Source organism: Magnolia sinica, chromosome 1 (assembly GCF_029962835.1).
Source record: "Magnolia sinica isolate HGM2019 chromosome 1, MsV1, whole genome shotgun sequence".
Taxonomy (NCBI): domain Eukaryota; kingdom Viridiplantae; phylum Streptophyta; class Magnoliopsida; order Magnoliales; family Magnoliaceae; genus Magnolia; species Magnolia sinica.
In genome coordinates this window covers 100,408,918-100,432,815 of record NC_080573.1, presented here as the reverse complement: position 1 = coordinate 100,432,815, position 23,898 = coordinate 100,408,918, and the positions used below count along the sequence as shown (strand labels likewise).

At 40.6% G+C, this 23,898-nt stretch overlaps 1 protein-coding gene and 1 long non-coding RNA gene across 2 annotated transcripts; both read right to left on the bottom strand.

Moving 5' to 3' along the window:
* Window positions 1-336: 336 nt before the first annotated feature.
* On the bottom strand, window positions 337-4,743 carry LOC131252534 (uncharacterized). Its single transcript, XR_009174515.1, has 2 exons — window positions 4,368-4,743; window positions 337-661 (listed from the first exon to the last, which is right to left on the bottom strand). It is a non-coding gene; the product is annotated as an uncharacterized LOC131252534 (long non-coding RNA).
* Window positions 4,744-22,366: 17,623 nt separating this feature from the next.
* LOC131252528 (NDR1/HIN1-like protein 10) lies at window positions 22,367-23,343 on the bottom strand. Its single transcript, XM_058253111.1, has one exon. The coding sequence runs from the start codon at window positions 23,283-23,285 to the stop codon at window positions 22,545-22,547; it is 741 nt and encodes a 246-aa protein (XP_058109094.1). The 5' UTR covers window positions 23,286-23,343; the 3' UTR covers window positions 22,367-22,544.
* Window positions 23,344-23,898: the final 555 nt, after the last annotated feature.

Sequence of the window (23,898 nt, the reverse complement as noted above, 5' to 3'; positions counted from 1 at the left end):
TGTCATTTTATTTTTTTCTATTTTTTTCTATTTACGCAATAATTATGGCCCTTTTTTTTTAAATTCGAAAAATCATTTTTTAATGTATATTTTGTTGTTTTAATCACACAATAAGATGTGTTAATCATAGTAGAACATGTTAATGTGCATTTTATATATTAGCAGTGTCATTTTATTTTTTTTCTATTTTTTTCTCTTTACGCAATAATTATGGCCTTTTTTTAAAAAATTCAAAAAATCATTTTTTAATGTATGTTTTGTTGTTTTAATCATACAATATTATATGTTAATCATAGTAGAACATGTTAATATGCATTTTACAGATTTGTGGCGTCATTTTATATTTTTTTCTATTAACGCAATAATTATGGCCTTTTTTTTAATTCGAAAAATCATTTTTTAATGTATGTTTTACTGTTTTAATCATACAATATGATGTGTTAATCATAGTAGAACATGTTAATGTGCATTTTACAGATTTTTGGTGTCATTTTATATTTTTTTCTATTTACGCAATAATTATGGCCCTTTTTTTTTAAATTCGAAAAATCATTTTTTAATGTATGTTTTGTTGTTTTAATCATACAATATGATGTGTTAATCATAGTAGAACATGTTAATGTGCATTTTACAGATTTGTGGTGTCATTTTATATTTCTTTCTATTTTTTTCTATTTACGCAAAAATTATAGCCCTTTTTTTTTAAATTCGAAAAATCATTTTTTTAATGTATGTTTTGTTGTTCTAATCATACAATATGATGTGTTAATCATAATAGAACATGTTAATGTGCATTTTATAGATTTGTGGTGTCATTTTATATTTCTTTCTATTTTCGAATTAGTGACTTTATGTTTTTATTTGCTTATATTAGACAGGTTTTGGAGCTTCTTAGGTTTTAGTTAGAACTTAGAACATAAAGTCATCTTTATTGACATAGGTCATACACTCATAGTCATACTCATATCTAATCCATATCTAATTATCTAGTATCTACCTAAACCTAAAGAAATGTCTATGTCTAGCCATCAACAAGTGAGTGAGGATATTGGATGGTAATATTGTGAGAGGGTTGGTGGTACTAGGCACCAAATGAGGTACAAGTATTGTGATAGAATAGTGACTGGTGGAATTAACTGTCTCAAACAACATTTGGCACATCGAAAGGGTCAAGTTGCGGCATGTACTAGAGTACCAAAAGAGATAATGCTTTTAATGCAAGCTAGTCTGGATGAGTCGAAGGGTAAACGTGCTGCTATACAAAAGAAGAAAGATGATTTTTTGGATGCAGCTCGACAGAAGGTGTTTGGTCCTGAATATATGGGCGTTCGTAATGAAGATATTATTGATTCTAACAAAAATTCAGATCGGGAAATAACTATAGTTAGGAGAGGGAGCTTCCATGTAGCTCGTGAAGAGGAACGTAGCCGCATGTTTGGCACGCATGGGTCAGTGCGTGATACAAGGGGGGCAGTGGGAGTGAGAGTGGGAGTGCAACTGGAAGTGCAACTGCTTCTGCAGGTGGGGGTGGAGGGGTAGGTTTGATGGGTTATGACGTGTTTGGGAGCCGATGACAGGCATCTTCACGTAATGCCCCTATACGTTTGGATGAAGAAGTAAATGAGCCTAGGAGACCCTCTATTGATCCAATCCTGTTTAGGAAAAAATTAACTAAACAAAAGAAGATAAAACAAATGTGGAGTAGAACTTCCGTTGAAAAATTAGGTAGAGCAGCAGTAAAGTTATTTATACATGCCAACATACCTCCTAACGCGGCCAATTCTCCATATTGGCAGGTGGTAAATGATGCAGCAGCAGAAGCAGGTGAAGGAATAAAAGCTCTCATGGCTAAGGAGATTAGGGGGAAATGGACAGATGCAGAGTATGCGGATGTGAAAGCATACGTGGCTACCTTTAAACCTGTATGGCAAGCCAGAGGATGCACGATCATGTGTGATGGTTGGACTGGCCCAATCAGACGTAGCATGACCAACTTCATGGTGTACTGCCACTTAGGAACTATATACTACAAGTCAATTGATGCCTCAGAGGTAACAAAAAATTCTACTTATATTAATGGACTAATGGATAAAGTTGTGGACGAGATTAGAGAGGAGAATATAGTACAGATTGTGTCAGATAATGAAGCATCATATAAGCTTGCAGGACATGTTGATGAATAAGAGAAAACATCTTTTTTAGTCACCATGTGCTGCCCATTGTATTGATCTTATATTGGAAGATATTAGGAAGAAGAAGAATGTTAAGGAAATGGTCGAAAGGGCAAGAGAAGTGATAACGTTTATTTACAACCATAATCAAGTAGTCGCAATAATGAGAAAGTTCACAAAAGGACGAGATTTGTTGAGGCCTGCGGCGACTAGATTCACAACAAACTTTATAGCATTAGAGAGTTTATTCCAGAATAAGGGACAGTTAAGTGAGATGTTCGCTTCCCGAGAACGACTCAACACAAAACATGGGCAGAAGACATCAGGGACACCGGTTGAAGTTGTGAACACCATACGGGACAACAAATATTGGAAGAAGGTCAAGTCGATCCTAAAGGTGATGGAGCCACTAATGAGGGTACTCCGTCTTGTTGAAACCGACGAAGCACCTACCATGGGCTTCCTATACGATGTCATGGATAAGGCAAAGTTAGCAATTCAATATGATTGTAGAAGCTGAGAGTCTTATTGAAGGATGATCGACAGGAGATGGACAAGACAACTCCATCACGATCTTTATGCAGCAGATTATTATCTAAATCCTAGGTATAGATATGCCCAATCATTTGTTGAGGATGATGAAGTTCGTGTCGGGCTAAAAAATGTGATAAAGAGATTAGAGCCTGACTTAGATCTGCAAATAAAAGCTTTGAATGAATTAGATACATTTGGAAATCGCCTTGATAGCTTTGGAGATACTCTTGCACAGCATGCAGTATCTAGGTTGCAACCGGCCGAATGGTGGATTGATTTCAGAGAGATTACGAAGGCTCTCCAAAAAATTGCAGTAAAAGTCTTAAGCCAGACAACATCTTCATCTAGCTATGAAAGGAATTGGAGTTGTTTTGCGCTTATTCATTTGAAGAATAGGAATAGATTGCAGACTAGAACATTAGACAGACTTATCTTCATGCACTACAATATAAAACTAAGAATGCGACAACATCATAGGAGCATTACAGCTGTCAATGATGGAGACTACTATCCAATAAACTTGGACAATATTTATGATGAGGATGACCCGCTTCTACCTTGGTTGGAAACAGGGGAAAAGCAAATTGAAGAAGATATTGAAAAATTGAAAATTGATGACCCAGAAATACGTAGAGCGCAACAAGAGAGTCGTGCAGATGTGTTGGACCCAGTAAGAGGAGCAGCGTTTATGCCAAGTACGGGTACGGCTCAAGATCAACAAAAGAGTACGAACAGTGGTAGCATAACCGTGTCGGATGATGGTGACGATGACCCCCCTGCCCATGGTGTTGACACTTCTAGTGTTGCTCAACGCCCTATACAACCATCTACAGATCGCGATGCCGATGAACATCGATGAGGTAGTACACGAGGTCAGACTTATGAGTGTACCGAGTCACGATACAGCCAGCAGGAGGGTACATCTAGTGGTGCACCGGGTCCGAGAGGTCCGGAACATCAGCAGGCTCATGGTCTTGGTTATTATAATGGATATTCTTATGGTCAATTGGATTATGATTATGGTGGTTATACTGAGCCTGTTCCATCACATTCATGTTGGAGTAGTCCTCCCGATCAATATCCATATGATTATAGATATCCAGATCCAAATCCAAGTTACTCATCACAGCAGACGTACTCTCAATCTCAAGATTCTCAACAGCTTGAGTATGGGCACCAGTATGGCTATTTAACGGGCACTGGTGGATATCCTTACTCAGGGTCAAAGTCGTTGCCCAGTCAAGATCAGTCATCCTCTGGTTTCGTTGATCTAATATTTCCTTCTGGCACTGGATATTATGAATATGCAGCACCTACACCTATTGGACAGCCTCAGCCTGATGGTGAGGATGACGATGATGTGGAGGTCGAGCAACCACAAAAAAGCAGATTTTCATTTTGGTGGTGAGTTGTGATTATGAGTATATATTTGTATTAAGGTAAGTATTTGCAGCAGACAGCTCACAGGCCACAGCAGTATTATTGTAAGAAGCCAAGCACACACTTGACACTGCCGAACTTGTATTTAAAATAGCTCCCCTGACAACCAATCAAGTAATCCTTAATCAAGTTGTAGGGGAGTATATCAGACACTACTAATTTTTATTTTTTTTAATATTCTTGACTTGAGGATGACAGGTCATGAACAGGAATCACAGTCACATGCATAGGTATGTTCGAGAAATTCCTCAAAAATAATTGCAAACACCTAATGTAAGATATTTTCATATTACATTCATTCTAATATATCTATCATTGATAGTAGATAGTTAGAAAATTAAATATATGAATTTTGTAGTCAAATTCAGGTTATCTAGTTCATAAATTCATTAGACAGTCGGATACAACTTCTCACCAAAGAGTGGACCGTTGCACCACCATAAACATGTTCCAATTTATAAATGAATGCATATTTGGAATGCTTAGAATATTCCGGATTTAATCCATATTTTTTTTACCAAAAAAAATTTTTGCGCCGTTACGGGCCATTACGCCCCCGTATCCGTATCGGTTTCGAAGGGCACCATTACGCAAACCGATACCGATACGGGACACCTTGCTTCAAACAGCAAATTAGAACGCTCTAACTGATTCATAGTTTGAGAATACATTGAGTGATTTAGATACCAATGCTCCAAACAAACAATGGCATAAGAAAGTATGAAGGATGGGAGCTACTATGGTTATGCCATCTAGAAAGAAGTGACCCACATTGCATGTGTTGGCCATATCCAAGGTTGGCTTAGGAAACTACAAGTGTCTTAAAGATTAAATGCGAGAGAGAGAGAGAGAGAGAGAGAGAGAGAGAGGGTATCATGATTTTGAAAATTGGTTATAATGTGGGCGTATTGTAATCGTATCTACCACCCTAGTGACATGATGGCAGGAAACCAGTTTATTTCCAAAAAGAAAAAGAAAGAAAGAAAAAGAAAAGGAGGTCGTATTGGTGGTATCAGCCAATACAGGTTGATAGTCCCTATATTTGCACTGATATGGCCATAAAGGGCCCATTCCGAAAAAGACTTTTCTCTAGTTTTTAACTTGTTTCTTCATTTAACCATGGAAGAAGCTTAAAGAATCATTTTATACTAGATTTAGGATTATTTTGAGGATCAGAACACAAGATTTGAGTGATATTCAATGAATTGAAGTGGAAAGAAACATTTTGAGAAAAATTTAAAAAAAAAACAGAGAAGGGGGAAAATCTCGATGACCAACGCAAATCAGATGAAGTGGAGACTTGAATCCTTGTGCTAGTTGCTTCTGCGGAACATCATGCACCTCAAAGGAATTGAAACAGGAACAATGAAGGAGAGAGTGGAGATTGAGGGATCAGATTGGATCGAAGGAGAAAGAGATGAACATCTCGACGACCAACGCAAATCAGATAACCAAAATGGTGAAAACTCACAACGAAGATTGACGAGCGAGAGCTAAAGAGGCGAGTGAAGAGGGTTGGCAAGAAGCGTCTCCAACAAGGTTAGACCAACCAACAAAAGGAAGGTTCCATGCTGATGTATCGTTTTACCCAATACTGTTCATACAAGGATTTCATGAGGGTCGGCTACCGATCAACTTCTCAAGAGTCTTCGATCGAGCGGGGACTGTTATGGACGTTGATTTGCCAAGAAACATACATAATAACGCCTCCCAGGGATTTGCCTTCATTTGGATGAGCTCAAAGGAGGAGCTAGGACGGGCAGTGCAGATGCTACTTGGGGAAAGCTTCGGTGGGGTCAAACTGCTGGTTCAAATAGCAAGATTTGGACTGGAGCTCAAAAACAGGGAGTTGGAGAATACTTTCAAGGACAAGCAACTGTTGCGTGTGGGAATAGAAGCGCCACCATGCCCCTAGACACTCGTGAAATACAAAGCTCCAATTGGGAAGGGGACGTTATCCTACAACAAGGTGTTCGCTGGTAAGTTGGAACCCCCGAAACAGTCAGAGGAGACAAAGTTAGAGCAGGGGATGGCTGAAAATGCTTTGGAAAAAGGAGTGCTCACAAGGTAGGCAAGGAGAAGGTGGTGCGAATAAGCCAGGACGTCATTAACCATTCATGGGAGTCTTTACAAAGTTCAGTTGTAGCGGTGGTAAAAGGAGCCTCCATCTCTCAAATTAGAACATTGGCTAGACAAGTGTTGCCGGATGAAGCTGGAAGCGTACATCAAACCCATTGGGTACAATGAACTTTGGATCTGATTTAGTCTAGGGTTCAATCGTGATCCGATTCTGATGGCAGGAGTTTGACACAAGGATGGCCCAATAATTCAAATTGCTATATGGAAAGAGTTCTCTCTCTTTGAGAAAGAAGACATTTGGGTCCTGATTTAGGCGGTGCCATTAAAATTGTGGGTGGAAGATTTTTTCAGCGCAGCAGCCTTGTGCTTGGGACAACTCGTGAAAGTGGATCCCAAGACAAGGCTAGGGGAGGAGATGGGGGTTATCAGGGTTCAGGTTCGAAGGAAGGGAGACGTGCTTCCGAACTTCATTTCTGCATTCGTGAGGGAAAGGAAAGTTATCATGCCCATCTAAAGGGCGGACAAAGACGTCGCCCTACCTAGATGTGGAGACCTTTGGAGATTGAGGGAGAAAGAGTCGAATGATGCTAGGCAAAGGGGAGTTGCAATTGTGGAGGGAGTTCAAAGTTGGTGTTACGCTGGAGCACCGAGTCTGGGATCAGACACATGTCTGGTTACAATATGCAAAGGGAAGGTCGATGGCGTAGAAGCTCCTTTCGTTGAGACGCGTGTAGAGTATCCCTCAGGAGCTTCAAGCGAGTTACGCTCACAACCGAACGATATTTTGAAGTCACATTTGGACACCAAGCCTAAATCGATCCTAGATGGCGTTCTCTCCTAGGCTCAAGCTTCGGAAATCAACACGTGTAGTCTTAATACAGCCTCGGTTTGAACCAGAAGCTAAGGCTTCTTTTCTCCTCATAACAACAGGTCAATGTTGGAGGAGCCTTCGAACGGTGCTTCTTGAGCTTCAGTGGAAGTGGCACGTGAGGTTTCTAGTCACTATCACGTGCAAGTTCTAATTCCTCTCTCGCATGGCTTGGAGATCAGCACATGTGGGAGCCTTACAGAGATAGGTTTTATGAAACTACGGATTTAAGAGGTATCTAAAGGGATTCCACTTCAACTTTCGACGACAAAAATCGTTTGTAGAGAAGACAAAAAAGAATGCGGGGTACACATCTTAATGCGGGATCAGGGAAACCGGAGGAATTCTCTTTTATCATAAGAGGTGGAGAGGCAGGAGAGCACAGAGTACGCTCAAGCTAGTCAAGTTATTTCAGAAGGAGAAGACTCCTCAGTTATCAGCAATCTAGACAGTTTAGGGGAACTGGTTGACGTGGAGAGGTTCGAGGAAACTCTGGACATTGCACCCTTATGCGTGGAAAAGCTGGGTCAGGGCCTTATTTCGAAACAGGCATTTCATGATCCCCGGGAGCCGACAGGAAGCTTTTCGATGGAGCAAAAGAGGTGGGTTAAAGACATATTGGAGAGGGTAAAAGGGATGGTAGGGATGTCCTATGGGGCGACAGATGAAGACATGCAAGCTTTCTTCCTATTTGCACAAGACAGGGCATCTCAGTACTTTCAGGAAGCAAATCAACTTAAAACTAAGAAAACCCTTAAAAGGCTAGAGGGAGCTTCTTAGCCTTGAATGCTCTGTAAATTACAACTCCATGGCTAGAATCTCAGGAGGGAAGAGGGTGAGATCAAGCAAAAGAGGTGACCCATGTTAATTTTATCTTAAAATGTTTGTGGTCTGGGGAACTCGACCAAAACGGCCCAGATCAAGAAGGTATGGTATGCAAGAAAACGAAGGTTGAAGTCATTGTGTTTCAAGAAACCAAGCTCCAACGGTTTGATAGAGGTATGTTCAACTCCCTGTGGGGGATGAAGTCAAAAGGAATGGGTAGGTATTGAATGCTACAGGCTCTTCTGGGGGTATCTATGCGGGCTAGAATTATGCTAAGTTAAGAAAGATTGACCAGTTCATTGGGGTTTTTCCTGTTTCGGACTTGTTCTGTGAGGTTGCCTCGGGATTTCGGTGGTTCTTCACTGAGGTCTATGGCCCTAGTGTGTATAATCTCCGGCAACAATTTTGGGAGCTGGACAAGATAAGATACTAATGGACCACCCTTTGGTGCATCGGTCGGGACTTCAATGCGGTCTACTTTCCTCACGAAAAATTTGGAGAAGGAAATATGTCAAAAGGCATGACATCGTTCTCGACGTGGGTCGGGCGTCACAAACTGGTGGACTTGCCCTTAGGGGGTGCCAAGTTTACCTAGTTGAACGATCAAGAGACCAATGCTCTATCGCGTCTGGACAGATTCCTGGTCTCACCTTCCTGGTTAGATAAATATCCTTTAGTCACGCGGAAGGGGTTGCCGAAAATTGTATCCGATCATCGCCCTATTATTTTGAACATAGATGAAGAAGATTGGGGCCCCAAACCTTTTATATTCGAAATGGCATGGATGGAAGTTGATGGTTTTCGAGACCTAGTAGTAGATTGGTGGATGGCATTCTCAGTTGAAGGTTTCACAGGATTTAGATTAGCTAGAAAGTTGAAAATGCTAAAAGAGAAGATAAAAATTTGGAAGGTTGAGGTTTTAGTTAAAAGAGAGGAGTTCGATAAGATAGCTGAAGAGATTCATGAGTTGGATTTGAAATAGATATGCGGGCAAGGAAAGAGAATAAGAAATCAGATGGCGCCAAAGATCGCGTGCAGTTTGACTAAAATGAGATAAAAATACCCATTTCTTCCATAGCATTGCAATGTCAGGGCTCGTTCTAACAGGATATCTAGGCTCGTAATTGACAAGAATCTTTACTTCCAAGGAGCAAATATGCGACGTTGTCGTCTCTTTTTATCGGAATTTGCTCCCTAAGGTCAATTGGGGGAGGCTGAAACTACATGGACTTCTGTTTCATCAACTACCTGCTGCAAATGCGGATTTGCTGCAAATACGTGGGGAGAAATCTCCCGGACCGAACGGCTTTACTATAACTTTTTTTAGAAGTTTTGGCACATAGTGGGGAAGGACATCACGGATTTTGTGGTGGAATTTCCGTAAAGCAGTCATATGTCATCAGATCTTAGGGCAACCTTCATTGCCCTAATATAAATAAATAAATAAATAAGGGAGCCAAGGAACTTTGAGATTTTAGGCCGATTAGTCTAATCGGGGGCCCATACAAGATTATGGCAAAAATCTTGGCTTCTAGGTTTAGGGAGTGCATCTCCAAAGTGATATTTAAAAATCAAGGGGCTTTTGTGCTGGGAACACAAATTATGGATACTTTCTTAATCGTGCATGAATGTGTTGATTCTATCTTCAGGGAGAAGAAACGTGGTCTAGTTTGTAAATTAGACATTGAGAAGGCGTATGACCATGTTGATTGTAACTTCTTGGATTACATGCTAGGGAGGATGGGATGTGGCATCAAGTGGAGGGGATGGATCAAAGCCTGCATGTAGTCGGCCTCCTTCTCCATTCTAGTAAATGGGTCTCCTAAAGGATACTTCAGAAGTTCTCATGGTCTCCGTCGGGCCGATCCTCCATCGCCATATCTATTTGTGGTGGTGGTTGAGGCTCTTAGCAGGATGCTCAAGAAATGTGAGGAAAATGGTCTATTCTCAGGTTTTCAGTTGCAGAACATGACGGGTAGCATATCCCATCTTCAATATGTAGACGATACACTCCTTTTTTGTGAGGCAAGGGAGGATTATGTTCGGAACTTGAGGAAGATTCTAGTGTGCTTTGAGGCAGTCTCGAGGTTAAAGATAAATGCGGCAAAGTCACGGATGCTTGGCGTGCACTTAGACACTGAAGAATTGTTCCGGGCAGGTATAAAGCCTATACATTTCATGAATTCGGCCTTGCTTGGAAAGTGGATTTAGAGATTCGGAGTTGATAGGAAATTATGGAGAAACTCGATCGCAACCAAGTATGGGGTGCAGGAGGGAGGTTGGTTTGTTAAGACCTCTTCCGCTTATAAAGCCTCAGGTATATGGAAAGTAATCATGGGAATGCATAATCTGGTGAACAGGGGCATCTCTTTCAAAGTTGGATCAGCTCTCGCATCAGATTCTGGGTGGACGTTTGGTGTGGCTCTTAGCCACTACAAGACATGTTCCCCAAACTTGCTAGGCTAATGTCAGATAGGCATGTGCGGGTGGTGGATTGCTACACTAGGGCTAGAGAGAATTTGGTTTGGTATCCCCCTTGCCATGGGAACATGTCGGATCCTGAGTTGGAAGAATTTTTATCTCTATTAAAGCTTCTGGATTCAGTTTCTCCATAACCTCTTTTAAATGATAGCATAGCATGGCCGAGGAGTAAATCAAGCAAATTCTCAGTTAAAACCCTCTATAGGTTCATATCTACAACGCCCTCTTCAACACCACCAGAATATCATAGAAGGGGAGGACGTAGTGATTTATAGAATTAAAAGGATTGTGTTCGATTGGGCGGTGCATGTTAAGGAAGTTTTGACTTCCTTGCCTTTTTGAGCTTGTTGTGTTGTGGGGCGTGTATTCTTTCACTTCGGCGTTTCTTTAATAAATTTATCGTTATCTTTCAAAAATAAAAGAAAAGGGAGGAAATTATCTTTGCTTTTTTTTTTCTCCTTTTTGTTGTATTTCAATATAATGGACTATAATCTAACAAAGCATATTTGATGTGTTCAATTAGGACCTATCTGGTTGACTTTCAACAGGTCAAGCTGGAAAACGACATTTCTTATCCAAGAATGGTATGATACACCATTGACTGCATGTTAGAAGCATGAAGAAACATAGATTCAAGTGTTTTACATTTTTCCTATTTTCCAGATAATCTTTTTCAAAAAATAAAAATAAAAATGGGCAAAGAAAAGTTTTCAGCCAATACAGGGCCCTAGGGAACCTGTTATGGGTGTGTAACTGACTAGAAGACCTTCACGGCAAACAACATGATAAATGACCACCTTCTAACAGAGTCTTTGAATAGTTTAGGCACAAAAATACTCTCTTATTTTTCAGTGGAACTCTTATTCCTGCGAGAATGTCTGGAAATAAGATAAATTCAAATAATTTTTTAAACTTATATATATATCGTAGGTACATATTATGACATGAGCAGCATACATACTTTTATGGGGCATAAGATGGTCATCATATATACCTAGAAGCAATCCATAATCATACATGCTAACCTAATTAAACATTAACAATCAGTGGGTGAAAAGTCTAATCTAGTCCATTGAACTGAACTCTCAGCACAAGCGAACCAAACAACTGGCCAATCTTGAGCTGTAGGTTTTTGCATGTGGTAATGCAGCCTTCTAGTTTTGGTGGCTCCACAAATGATCAGTCTCAGATGGTGATTTCCACCTATGCAAGTTTCCTAATCATGACAAGAATTTTTTTTAATTATCACTTGCAGAAAGAATTATGTATAAGTGACAGTACTAGAGCACTCATTATAGTGGATATGGACAGCTAAAATCAAGCATAAACAGTTCTAGACCCAGTTTTGGAAGTAGCACAGACCAGTGTTTTAAATATCGACAATATCGGCCGATATATCGCACGATATATCTTGTATCCCCTCCTGTGCAATACGAAACGCACAAGTAATGGGATATATCCCACATGTTCGATTCGGTGAGCACTTTTTATTTTTGATCATTTTTTTTCTGTAAATTATGTTAAATCAGTGTCAAATTGTTACAAATCTATGATTTTTCCTGTTTTGCATAAAAAATCATGGATTGGGAACTTCGATTTCGAGATTTGGAGAAGAATGACTAAGTTGTGGAAAATTGAAAAAAATAAAAAATTTCCCAATTTCTCGCAAATTGGTTGCAATCTTTATGTCCAAACATAAAATCAAACATGTATGTAACCTGATCTAGTGATTCTTCTTTTTGCTTTTGAATGTATTGCTTGTGTTTCCACACGTCTTCTTACATTTATAAATTATATAAATAAACTTTTAATGTACTTGCATCAATTTAGTTAAACAGTGCATAGCTTAGGACCCCATATAAAGAAAACCCATTATGTGCCTTTGTTTGTTGCAATGTTTTGATTTATAAGTGTGTATTGATGTCTTTTTTAAAAATCACTGAAGTTTCATTGAAAAAGTCGACCAATTTCCAATGTTTCCAACAACAACGATACATTACGCGATACAACCGATATATCCCATGTGATAACCAATACGTATCCGTATCCCAAGAGTGTGATACGTAACGTGATACCGATATTTCGAACACTAGCACAGACAACAACTAGATCAACTTTGACATACACTATCATCCATGACCAATTTGAATTTTGAACAATATAGAGAGACAGGGAGAGAGCAACCATTTATCGAAGCAATCAACTCTCATCCACCATGAGTATGCCACAACCCATAAAATGCAAAACCCCCTGACGGTAGTGGAGCATTTTTTAATTAATGCCAGAGCAATAAAATCCAAAAAAGGAAAAAGAAAATCTTGAATCCCTTTTACAAGTAGCAACTAGCAACCTAGAAAGAAATTAAAAGAAAAATTCAACCTATCAAGAATCAAAGCTCAGTTAACCAATCAGTCAAGACTCGGACGAGTCAATCAGGTGATTCAGCCTATCTCAAAATTTTAACCAGGTCTAATATATCTTTAGTTTTTAATTTTATTTAAAAAAAAACTGTAGACAACCCTCTTTAGGGTGGACTTAGACAAATAATTAGAATCAAATTGGTGATGATTTCAGCTCTGGATGACTTCTGATGAGATGTAGACCCCACAGATCATTAGACGGCCCAGCTAGAAAGTTTAGATGGATTTATCCAGTGAATCACTCACCTGCTATGTACAAAAATTGTCTTTTGACTGCTAGAATTTCAATTTAGTCAGTTTATTACATCAATGAGAAAAACACTTGCACACAAAAAATGCATTGTCAAAAGGCTTTTATTAATTTTGGGAACAATATGTTCCGGGCTGTGGGATAGCACAAGCCCTTAATCACAACCATACCGGTAAACCCTCGATTAAAAAGGAGAAAACCAAGGAAGCTAGCATGTACATGATACTGTATAGAAAATATGCAAATGATGCATGAAATCCTAACCTAACGTCCTTCATCTTCAGAGTATCCTGATTGTCAATCAGGCTGGAGTATTTCGGTGGCTCAAGGATCCTGAAGAGTTTGGCATCTAGGCATCAGGATACTAGCGTAAACCGTATGTCACAGATCCAGAGAGGCATAAGCTTCATATGGCCATTCAGCCATGTGGCGTACATGTCCTATTTCGCAACAAGCTACCATTACCCCATCAAACAGTATCTTACAACATTGTTGCAGTTGGGTCTAAGAATTCCAACATTGTTATGTTCTAGCATGCTAGAGGATATGAATGTGGCAAAGGATGCCAGCAAATCAGAACTAGCGCCAGTCATTTGGTAATGGAGACCGTAGGCGTAGCACCCAGCGCTTAGGGGGTGTTTGGCGCATGGTATTGGGAAGGATTAGGTGGGATGGGATTAAAAAGACGTAATTATTACATATGGCAGAGATTGTCCCCTGTTACCATGGGATAAGCTTAATTCCATGCTATGTTTGTAATACGGTGGTACATTGAATGGATATACCCACCATCATTTAAAACTATTGAGAACAAAACATATGTGTTATATCCAAACCGTTCATCTGTTTTGTAACCTCATTTTATGGCATGGGCCTAAAAATGAGGCAGATCCAAAACTTATGTGGCCCCAAAGAAGTTTTCAACAGTAGGTATTCAATCCCCGCTGCTTTCTATGGTGGGGTCCACTTGAGCTTTAGATCTACCTGATTTTTTGGTCCATGCTCTAAAATGATCTTGAAAAATGGGTGGACGGTGTGGACATAGCCCACACATCATGGTGGGACCTACACAACTTGCTAACATTGAGTGGAATTGGCACGGGACCAAATGCAATTCCATCCCACCTAATCCCATCTAATAGCATGCACCAAACGCCCCCTTAAGGTCTATGTCTAGCAAGCATTTGCCGGGGTTGAGGCTTTATGTAGTACCAAGGTTCCAAGGCTAAGCTTGACTTTTGTCAGTCGCGTAAAGGTCTCTGTGCATGTGTGTGTGAATGATAAAATGACAAGGAACAGCTTCTGTTCATATCGTTTGTTGTTCTAGGAACAATGGCTACAATGCACTGTGCCAATTATAAATGCCGGTGAACAGCTATGCACCTAAGCGCAGAGTATTCCCTGAAAGGTCTGCCCCATGAGCAAGGAGACTTCCCCTAAGAGGTCAGCTACACATGCGCAGACCCTTCACAGGTGGGAATGGGAGTGTTCAGCCTTGTGGGGCTCCCCTCAGCTTAGGAGGAGAGGGTCGGTATCTAAAGTCTCGACGGAAGAAATGAAGTCAAAAATCAAAGAGTCATTCCAAATGAGGCTTTGGGGGATATTTATAGCATTTAAGAGCTTACATTCTCACCAAAAAGATTGAGATATTAAGCCAACATGTCACCCTCTCATTGGACAAGAGAAAGCACTTTTTTTATTTTAAGATAACAAGATTTTATTAAAAAGACCAGCCAAAGCAAAAGCTAAGTGTGAAAAGAATACAACCCAAACTCTGGAAACTGAGGAGAGAAAAAGAAAAGGGAGATAGAGAGAGAGAGAGAGAGAGAGAGAGAGAGAGAGAATATTAGCAGTATTCACTGACTCCACATTGGAAGCCCATCCCACCACATCAATCTTAGCCTTCTTCACAACCTCTTCCACATAAGAACCCCTATTTTGAAAGAATCGGCAATTCCGATCCCCCCATATCATCCAAAACCCCACCAGAATAACCAGCCGCCACACCGCCTTTCCTTCTTCCCCCCTGCCCATAACAGATCTTCAACCAACTTTGGCATCACCTAGAACAAGTTGAAGGTGCATAGGAAGCACTCCCAAGCCTTTTGAGCGAAGGGGCAAAAAGAGGTGATCAATCATTACTGCTTCACCCACACACATAATACAAATGTTAGGGAGGATCAAGGATCTCTTTTGAAGATTGTTGAACTTTAACATTCTTTTTCTCCCCATCGGCCAAACAAAGGCCGCAACTATCGAGTGAGCTCCATAAGACCAAGCAACTGGCCCAAAGGCTTCATTCCATTAGATCTTGAAAACCAAGCAACTGGCTCAAAGGCTAGCATCTATAATGTTGCTAGTCTGCGCCTGTGTCTGGCAAGTATGTGCAGTGTTATGCTAACTGGCACACAAGCTTTCTGCCTTTCAAAGCAGAAAATTGCTACTGTAGAAGAAGTGCAGAGGGTGGAAATGTAGGCACAGACTCCTTGGAGCCTCTCTGGATAGGCACAAACTATTTAGCAGATGATTTCATGGCTTTTCTCAACGAGTTCCACAAAAGTGGGATTTTATCGAAAAGTTTCGGTGCTACTTTCATAACTATGATTCCTAAAGTTCCTGGTGCCTCCTCGCTTTCAGACTTCAAGCCTATCAGCCTTATTGGTGGTCCTTATAAAATTCTGGCCAAAATCCTGTCTTCCCGCCTCTCAGCAGTTATGGGAGGCCTTAGCTCCTATCATCAAAATGCATTTATCGAAGGGAGACAAATTATTGATGGTGCACTAATCGTTAACGAATGTTTGCACTCATGTCATAGATCAGGGACGAGGACTCTCTTCTATAAATTGGATGTAGAAAAGGCATACGACCATGTTGACTGGGAATTCCTGCAATATATGCTCATTCGTATGGGCTTTGGGGTTAAATGGTATAGATGGATTGGGTCTTGTGTTCAGTCGGCGCATTTTTCCATTCTTCTTAATGGGACTCCTAAAGGCTTCTTTCAAGGATCGCGAGGCTTACACCAAGGTGATCCCCTCTCCCCTCCTCTTTCTTCTGATCGGTGAGGCGTTGTCGCAGATGATTATTAGTGGGCAGAATGATGGGCTCTTCAATGGTATCTCGATCTCGGACGAGCTTTCCCCCATTTCCCACATTCAATTTGCAGATGATATGTTGATCATGATTAGGGCAGATGAAGAATCTGTTAACAATCTTCTCACGACCCTAAGATGTTTTGAGGCAGTTTCAGGTATGAAAATCAATTTGTCCAAATCAAAACTTTATGGTGTTAATGTTTTGGACCAGGAGCTTTCAGTTTTAGCAGATAATTTGGGTTGCTCATCTGGGTCCTTCCCAACAACGTTTGTGGGTCTTCCCCTAGTGCTGGGTCCGCCCCCGATTGAGATGTGGGATAAAATAATTGCCAAAATTCATAAGAAACTAGCTACCTAGCAATGCCGCTATCTTTCGTTTGGAGGAAGGATCACTCTCATTAAGGCATCAATGTCTAATCTCCCGCTCTACTTCATGTCCTTATCCAGATGTCCGTCTGTTATTTTGAAACGCATTGATGTGCTTAGACGTAATTTCCTTTGGTGCGGTAAGGATATCCATAACAAATTTCATCTTATGGAATGGGCGAAAGTGTGTAGCCACTTTAAGAATGGGGGAACAAATATCAAAAACCTCAAAATCATGAATTCTGCGATGCTGGGCAAGTGCGTTTGGCGTCTGGGCAATGAACCTGAAGCTTTGTGGAATATCCTTGTCAAAGGAAAATATGGCCAGTCTCCAGGTGGATGGTGGACCAAGGACACTTCTATATACAGGGCCTCTTACGTGTGGAAAGGTATTCATCGTCATAAATCAGCAGTTATTGCTAATATAGGCTTTGTTCCGGGTAATGGGTCGTCTATCAAATTTTGGGAAGATCAGTGGCTTGGAGACTGTACCCTGAAAACTAAATTTCCATCTATTTATCGTATAGCAGTGAACAAAGAGGGCTCGGTTGCAGCACATTACTCTCAAGGGGGAACTACCAGGGTCTGGGAAATTAATTGTCATAGGAATCTTCAAGACCGTGAGGCTAATGAATACGTGCAACTGCTCCATGATCTCTCTTCAGCGAATCTAGACCTATCTTCTCCTGATAAGCTGAAGTGGTTGCGTCACAGGTCCATGATCCTTTCAGTTAAATCCTTATATTGGGTACTGGCCCCCACCCCTTCCATCTCAGTGCGAGCTTGCCCTTTTATCTGGAAGTATCCAGCCCCCCCAAAATATATTTGCTTTGGGTGGCTCACAGCTATGAATCGGATCCTTACTATCGATAACCTCAGAAAACGTGGGATGCAGATCGTTAATATATGCCTCTGTTGTATGCGTAGTGAGGAGACTGTCGATCATCTCTTCGTTCATTGCCCTTTTATAACCCAGATTTGGCGGGACTTCTGGACTAAATTTAATATTGTTGGGTGCAGCCCTTATTCAATATCCTCCTTCTTAGCAGCTTGGTAGGGTTATAAGCTTGGTAAAGTGCAAACGAGAATATGGAGAATGGCAATCGTTGCAATTTGGTGGGCTGTTTGGAAAGAAAGGAATGATAGATGCTTCAATGACGTTCAGACTACTGCGAAAGATGTGGGATCCTTTGCCAAAATGTTGATGTTTAAATGGGTTTACAATATTTTGGGTCTTAAAGACTATGATCTAGCTTTTCTAGGTGCTTAGTTTGCTTTATGTCTGCTATCTCAGCAGTCCTCCTTGTATTTTTTCTTTTCTTCTTAATATATTCTCTTCGTTATTTAAACAAAAAAAAAAAAACTATTTAGCATATGTGTTTGAGTTTGTCTTGGCAAAGTACAAAACACATATCAACGACTGCTAAAATGTTGAATGGGATAACATGAAGCATGAGGGGCTTCTCAACTTGGATATCCAGGAACGAGCTTGTAGATATCCTGATGTTGATGTTAAATTTACATGGTTTAATGGTCAAGAGAGGGTTGTTATGGATATCCAGGGCGTCTCTGCTATCTCAGCAGTTTCGCCTTTCTTTTCACGTGTTGTTTTTTTCTGTTTTCTTTTCTCTGTATCCTCTTTTCCTTTAATGAATTTCCTGTTTGTTGCCTTTAAAAAAAATTTAAAAGAGACAGAGAGAGAGAGAAAGAGAGAGAGAGAGAGAGAGAGAGAGAGAGAGGGTTGTTATGTCTTAAACTTGACAGGTTTTTGGTGCCTTCTCTTTGGGTGGAAAGGTTTATGGGTTCAACAAAGGGGTCTTTCGAGATCGATCTCTAATCTCTGCCTGGTTATCTTAGACGTTGACGACGAAGAAAATTGGCACCATAGACCTTTCATGTTTAAGTTAGTGTGGCTTCAAGTGAAGAGCTTTCATATGATGAAGGGATGGTGGTCCTCCTTTGTAGTAGAAGGTTATGCATGTTTAAAGCTATTCTAGAAGCTTAAAATGCTTAAAGAAAATATTGTGTGCAGAAAAGAGAGGTACTCGGGAAACAGGAATCAGAAGTGGATAATATCCTCCGGGAATATTCAAAAACTAGATATTAAAGAGAGAGGAGAATTGGAGGAAGAAAAACGTCGTTGAGAGTTGTCTATGTTAGGAATGCTAAGATCTGTTGGGAAATCACAAGATCTATTTTGTTTGATTAATTAAACAAAGTCAAATTTGAAAGTAAAAACGTTGTTGGGATTTGTCTATATTAAGAACGCTAAGATCTGTTGGGAAATCATAGGATATATTTTGTTTGATTAATTAAACAAAGTCAAGAAAGTAATGTAGAAATTTACTTGCAAAAACGATTTACCATGAAACTCCAAGTCCCTATCAATTTGTAACCAATTTAAGCATCCAAAATAAATAAATAAACCCCCTGGGGTATATTATCTGCATAAACAAATAGAATGTTGATAAAAGAAAGTTGTTTTTACAGCAAAACCAGAGTAGAAATGGAAATTGATATTAGAAACAACCTCATGACATAACTCATAGGACAATAAAACCCTAATTGGTTTAACTGAGAAAATGGTCTGTGGTAAAGTTGAATGGCGGAATAGGATTCATAGAGTTGACCCCAGTTACTTGGGGTAAAGGCTTTGATGATGAGGATGATAATGATACAAGAAAATCTCCTTTGACTGAAAGATCATGATCATCTAATAGTTTCTTATTTTTACGCCATATGAACCTAACCTCCAGGAGAAAACCTGATAAATAGTTTGGATCTAACTCTAAGGGTACAGTTTTGGATCAATATCAAATTCCCATGTCTGTCAAAGATACAGAAACTTGGCCCTTGCTTTTTGCATGGGAGCAGTGGCCAAAGCTTGGACCCTTACCCACAAAAGAATCTATTTGAAATACAGGAGGCTAGTGTGGGGCTTGAAGAAAATTCATTGCGTGCGTATTCACGTTGAAAAAAATGCGCAAGAACATGACCACCACTTCTTTGGACGAACACGTACCACAAAATCAATGTAAAAAGAAAAAGGAATTAACAATCAACACAATGGAAAATAAAATTTCACAATTCATGTGTAGATTTTTCATTTTTACCTTTTAAAAAGTGTAGTTTTGTGTTGAACCGCAACTCTTTGACCAACCTAGCTTTGAATGTTGTGAGAAAAAGAAGTTTCGAGCTTAACACGGAGAATATTGTGATTTGGAAAGATGGAGAAAAACATATTATAATGATTTGGAAGTAAATGGGTGTAAAAATCCAATTCAGGATATTGATCAATAAAATGGAAATCTTAGAAACATTATCAAAAATGGAAGGAGAAATTGTACACTTTTTTTTTTTTGAAAGATAACTGATAATTTATTAAACATCACTACAGGCAGGAAAAGAATACAACGCAACACAGGCTACAACAGGAAAGAAAGGTCAGCAATCTTAGCTGCTTTAACATAAGGAGCCCACTCCGTAACAACACTAACCACAGAATGAATAACCTTATCAATTGAAGACTTCTTGCTCTGAAAGCAAAGGCTATTGCAGTCTTTCCAAATGAACCAAAAATTTCCCATAATGACCAGCCACCACAAAGATTTTTGAGATTTGCCCACTACACCCCCAAGCGAAGCCCACAGCAAATGATCTACCGAATTCAGCATCACCCAAGAAATATGAAATCAGAGGAAATGATCCCACACTTTACGGGGGAAGGGACAATGAATGAATAGATGGTCAATTGACTCCGCTTCTGTCATACACATTAAACAAATGATTGAAATGATAAAAGACCACTTTTGGAGGTTGTCAATGGTAAGAATCCTCTTTCTTCCCATCAGCCAAACAAAAGCCGTGACTCTTGAAGGAGCCCAAGGAAGTTGGGCTAGCCAGCTTAGAGATTAAGCTGTAAAAATAGAGCACCGAAAAGACACCTGAGCTAGTGCCTTTCCAAACCACTTGAGTCTTCCCAAAGAGGCATAGAAGCATATGGGGCTAGATGATTCAATAGAGAAATAAACTCCTCTACTTCATCGTCAGCAAGATTTCTCCAGCATGAGGGAGACTAAATGACCTTTCCGATGCAGAAAGAATAACGTCGGTCCACAAGAATATACTTGTTTATGGTGAGACTAGCTAATCTTGGAAACAAGTCTTGCAGTGAACAATCTCCACACCACACATCTGTCCAAAAATGGATGTGGTTTCCCCTTCCAAGAGATAGTGTATCCAGCGTGAAATAGATATTCAGTAGACATTATTGCTTTCCACACACCGGATATGCTATATAGTAGCATATAGAAGAAGATTTTACACTCCAATCTCCAACCTGGGTGTTGTATTTAGAGACAAGGATTTCTTTCCATAATTTTCCCACTTCCATCCTGAACCTCCAACGCCATTTATCAAGAAGAGCCACATTCATAACATTCAGATCTTTAAGACCGATCCATCCCTCCTTAAGCGGCTTGCAAACGTCTTCCCACTTGAGTAAGTTAAATTTTCTTTTATCATTGGACCCTTTCCATAGGAAGTCTTTTCTCATCTTGTCAAGCCTTTCCAGAACTGGTTTAGGACGCTTAAAAGGGGACATGAAGTAAATAGGCATGTTGGACAAAGCCGCTTTGTTAAGAAGTAAGCGACCTCCCAAAGACAAATATTGATGCTTCCACGAAGACAATTTTCTCTTTGCCCTTTCAATCACCCTTATTGCAAAGATGTTTCGCTGGCTTTCCTATACAAAGTGACAATCCGAGATATGTGGATGGGAAAGACCCACTCTTGCATTCGAAAGCTTTAGCCAACTGCACTAATTCTTCTTGTTGAACATAAATCCCTAACATTTCGGCTTTAAAGACATTGACATTTAGGCCCAAGACCGCTTCAAAGCACAGAACTATCTTCCGAAGGTTGTCAACCGACGTTCTGTCAACATCGCAAAAAAAAAAAAAAAAAATCATGTCATCTGCGCACTGAAGATGACTAACTTGCACTCCCAATTCCACAACTTGAAACACGATAATCAAACCCATTTTCTCAGCCCGATGAAGCGTCCTAATGAAGGCTTCCCCAATCACCACAAATAAATACAGAGATTATGGATCACCCTGCCTAATACTGCGAGATGCTCTGAAGAACCCATTTGGCGACCCATTAATCAATATAGAGAAAGAAGGAGATCGAACACAAGAATGTATCCAACCTCTTCATGTACTACTGCATCCCAATCGTTTAAGCATGTAAAACTAAGAATTTCCAATCAACATGATCATAAGCCTTTTCGATGTCAAGCTTGCACACTAACCCACTTTTTCTTTGTTTATGCCTGGAGTCAATGCATTCATGGGCTATTAAGGCAATATCAAGAATTTTCCTACAAGAAGGATTACTCTTGATTTTAGCAACTTCTTGAACAGAATCGACTCAAACTGAGTTTTGGAAACTCAGCAGGTGGATTTGCCTAGTCAATGCACAAGTGGATTTGCCTAGTCAATGCACAACTTGGCCAAGTTGTTAAAAACTCAGCCTAGTGTTTGTATAGGATTGATCTATTGTATGAACCAGCTAGCTTTTTGGCCAATCCGAGTCAACTTAATCAAGTTCCTAGTTGACTCACCAAGTTTTCATAACTACATTACACAAATAACTTAAGAAAATGCATCCCAAATAACCTCGAATCATGTTATCAACATAACCATGCTAAAGTGGGGAGAAAAAGAAGGAAAAGAATATCAAATCCCTTCCTTGCTATGAAAAAGATTAAAGTGCAAAACCAACCCATCAAACACAACCACAACAAAGATTTCCACAATTGCACAGAATAGGTATAAGCGAAGTAATCAACGTAACCCTGAAATCATATTATCAACATCACCATATCATCACCCATTATCCCAATGACAGAAATTACAAATTTGCCATCCATAACCTGACAATCTCTAAAAAGAGAAGAGAAAAAGAAATTCACAGTAATAGCAGAGGCGAAACAGGACTATGAAAACCTGTTCAGAGATCGACCTCGCACTCCCTCGGTTGGCCCACCAATGTGCCCACCCTCGCAGCTGATGGCAACCCAACCCTCACATCCTCACAGAAGACCCGCAAGAGGTGCCGCCTCGTCCGCCATGCCCCAGACCGGAACCGCACCCAGGCAAGCAGCTTAACGTGGAAATTCACAGACCCCCGACGGGCGCGGTCCTCTGACAAGTCCCGCACCACGCCATCACGGACGTACTCTGACACCGCAGCGAGCGTGGCCCGCACAGTGGTGAGATTCCGCTTCCCCTGGTAGAATGGCGCGAGGGTTGTCTCGGAGAGGAGATCAGAACCGTAGAATACAGACGCCTCAACGCGATCGTAGTATATTGCCATCTTGGTGTTGGTGTTGAGGGCGGAGAGGGAGATATCCCAGTTGGCGGTGAGCTGGGACGAAGAGATGTTGAAGCGAGAGACCGAGACGGAACGGACGGTGAATTCGGGGAGGCGTGGACGGAGGACGAGCCAGAAGATGAAAATAATGGCGCCGATTATGATGAAGACGGCAATGGCGGCCGCGATCAGACGGCGGAGGAAGAGCGCGCGGCGGGGATCGTACTGAGGCGGGGGTGGAGGATAAGGGTTTGTAGGGTAGTAAGGGGCCGGGGGTGGCGCAGGATAAGGGTAGGCGGTGCCGCTTATGTGCGGCGGATAGCTAGATTGCGCTGCGGGGTATCCTGTTACAGGCTTGTGTTGATGATCGTTTGCCATCGGGGGAGAGAGAGAGAGAGAGAGAGAGGGAGAGAGAACTGATACAGAAGTAACGAAGAAAGCCAAGCACATACGTATATAAGAGGGGAAAGCTAGCTGAGGAAGTTCTTTAATACACTGGAAGAGGATGTAGGATGACACGCAAGCACTTAGAAATTAAACAGAAATTTCTTTCATGAAATTGAAATTGGTTAATGTTAATCTCTCCATTAAGGAAAAAATTATGCTTGTTTTATTATATTATTTTCAGAATGGTGGACATTTATTGGACGGTTGATAATGAAAAATCGAATGGTCTTCTACAACAAAGAACTGTCAATGGATCAAGGATCAGGATTGTTTATCGGGTCTGATTTCGGGACTGTGACTTAGATATAGTGGGTTCCACAATTTAATCGGTTACTTTGAGTTATTATATGCCACGTGTACTATTTCTGAGTGGTTGTGTATCAAGGGTACTACGCAGGCAGAGTATTACACCATTCCCCAACATAGAGGTTTGTTTGCACCAGATTCCTCTGCCGTTTCAGAAGCGCGTGCAACAGCTGTGGCCCACCCTGGCAGTTGTTTGAAATCCAGCCCGTTAATCAGTTGATACACACGTGAGAAAAAT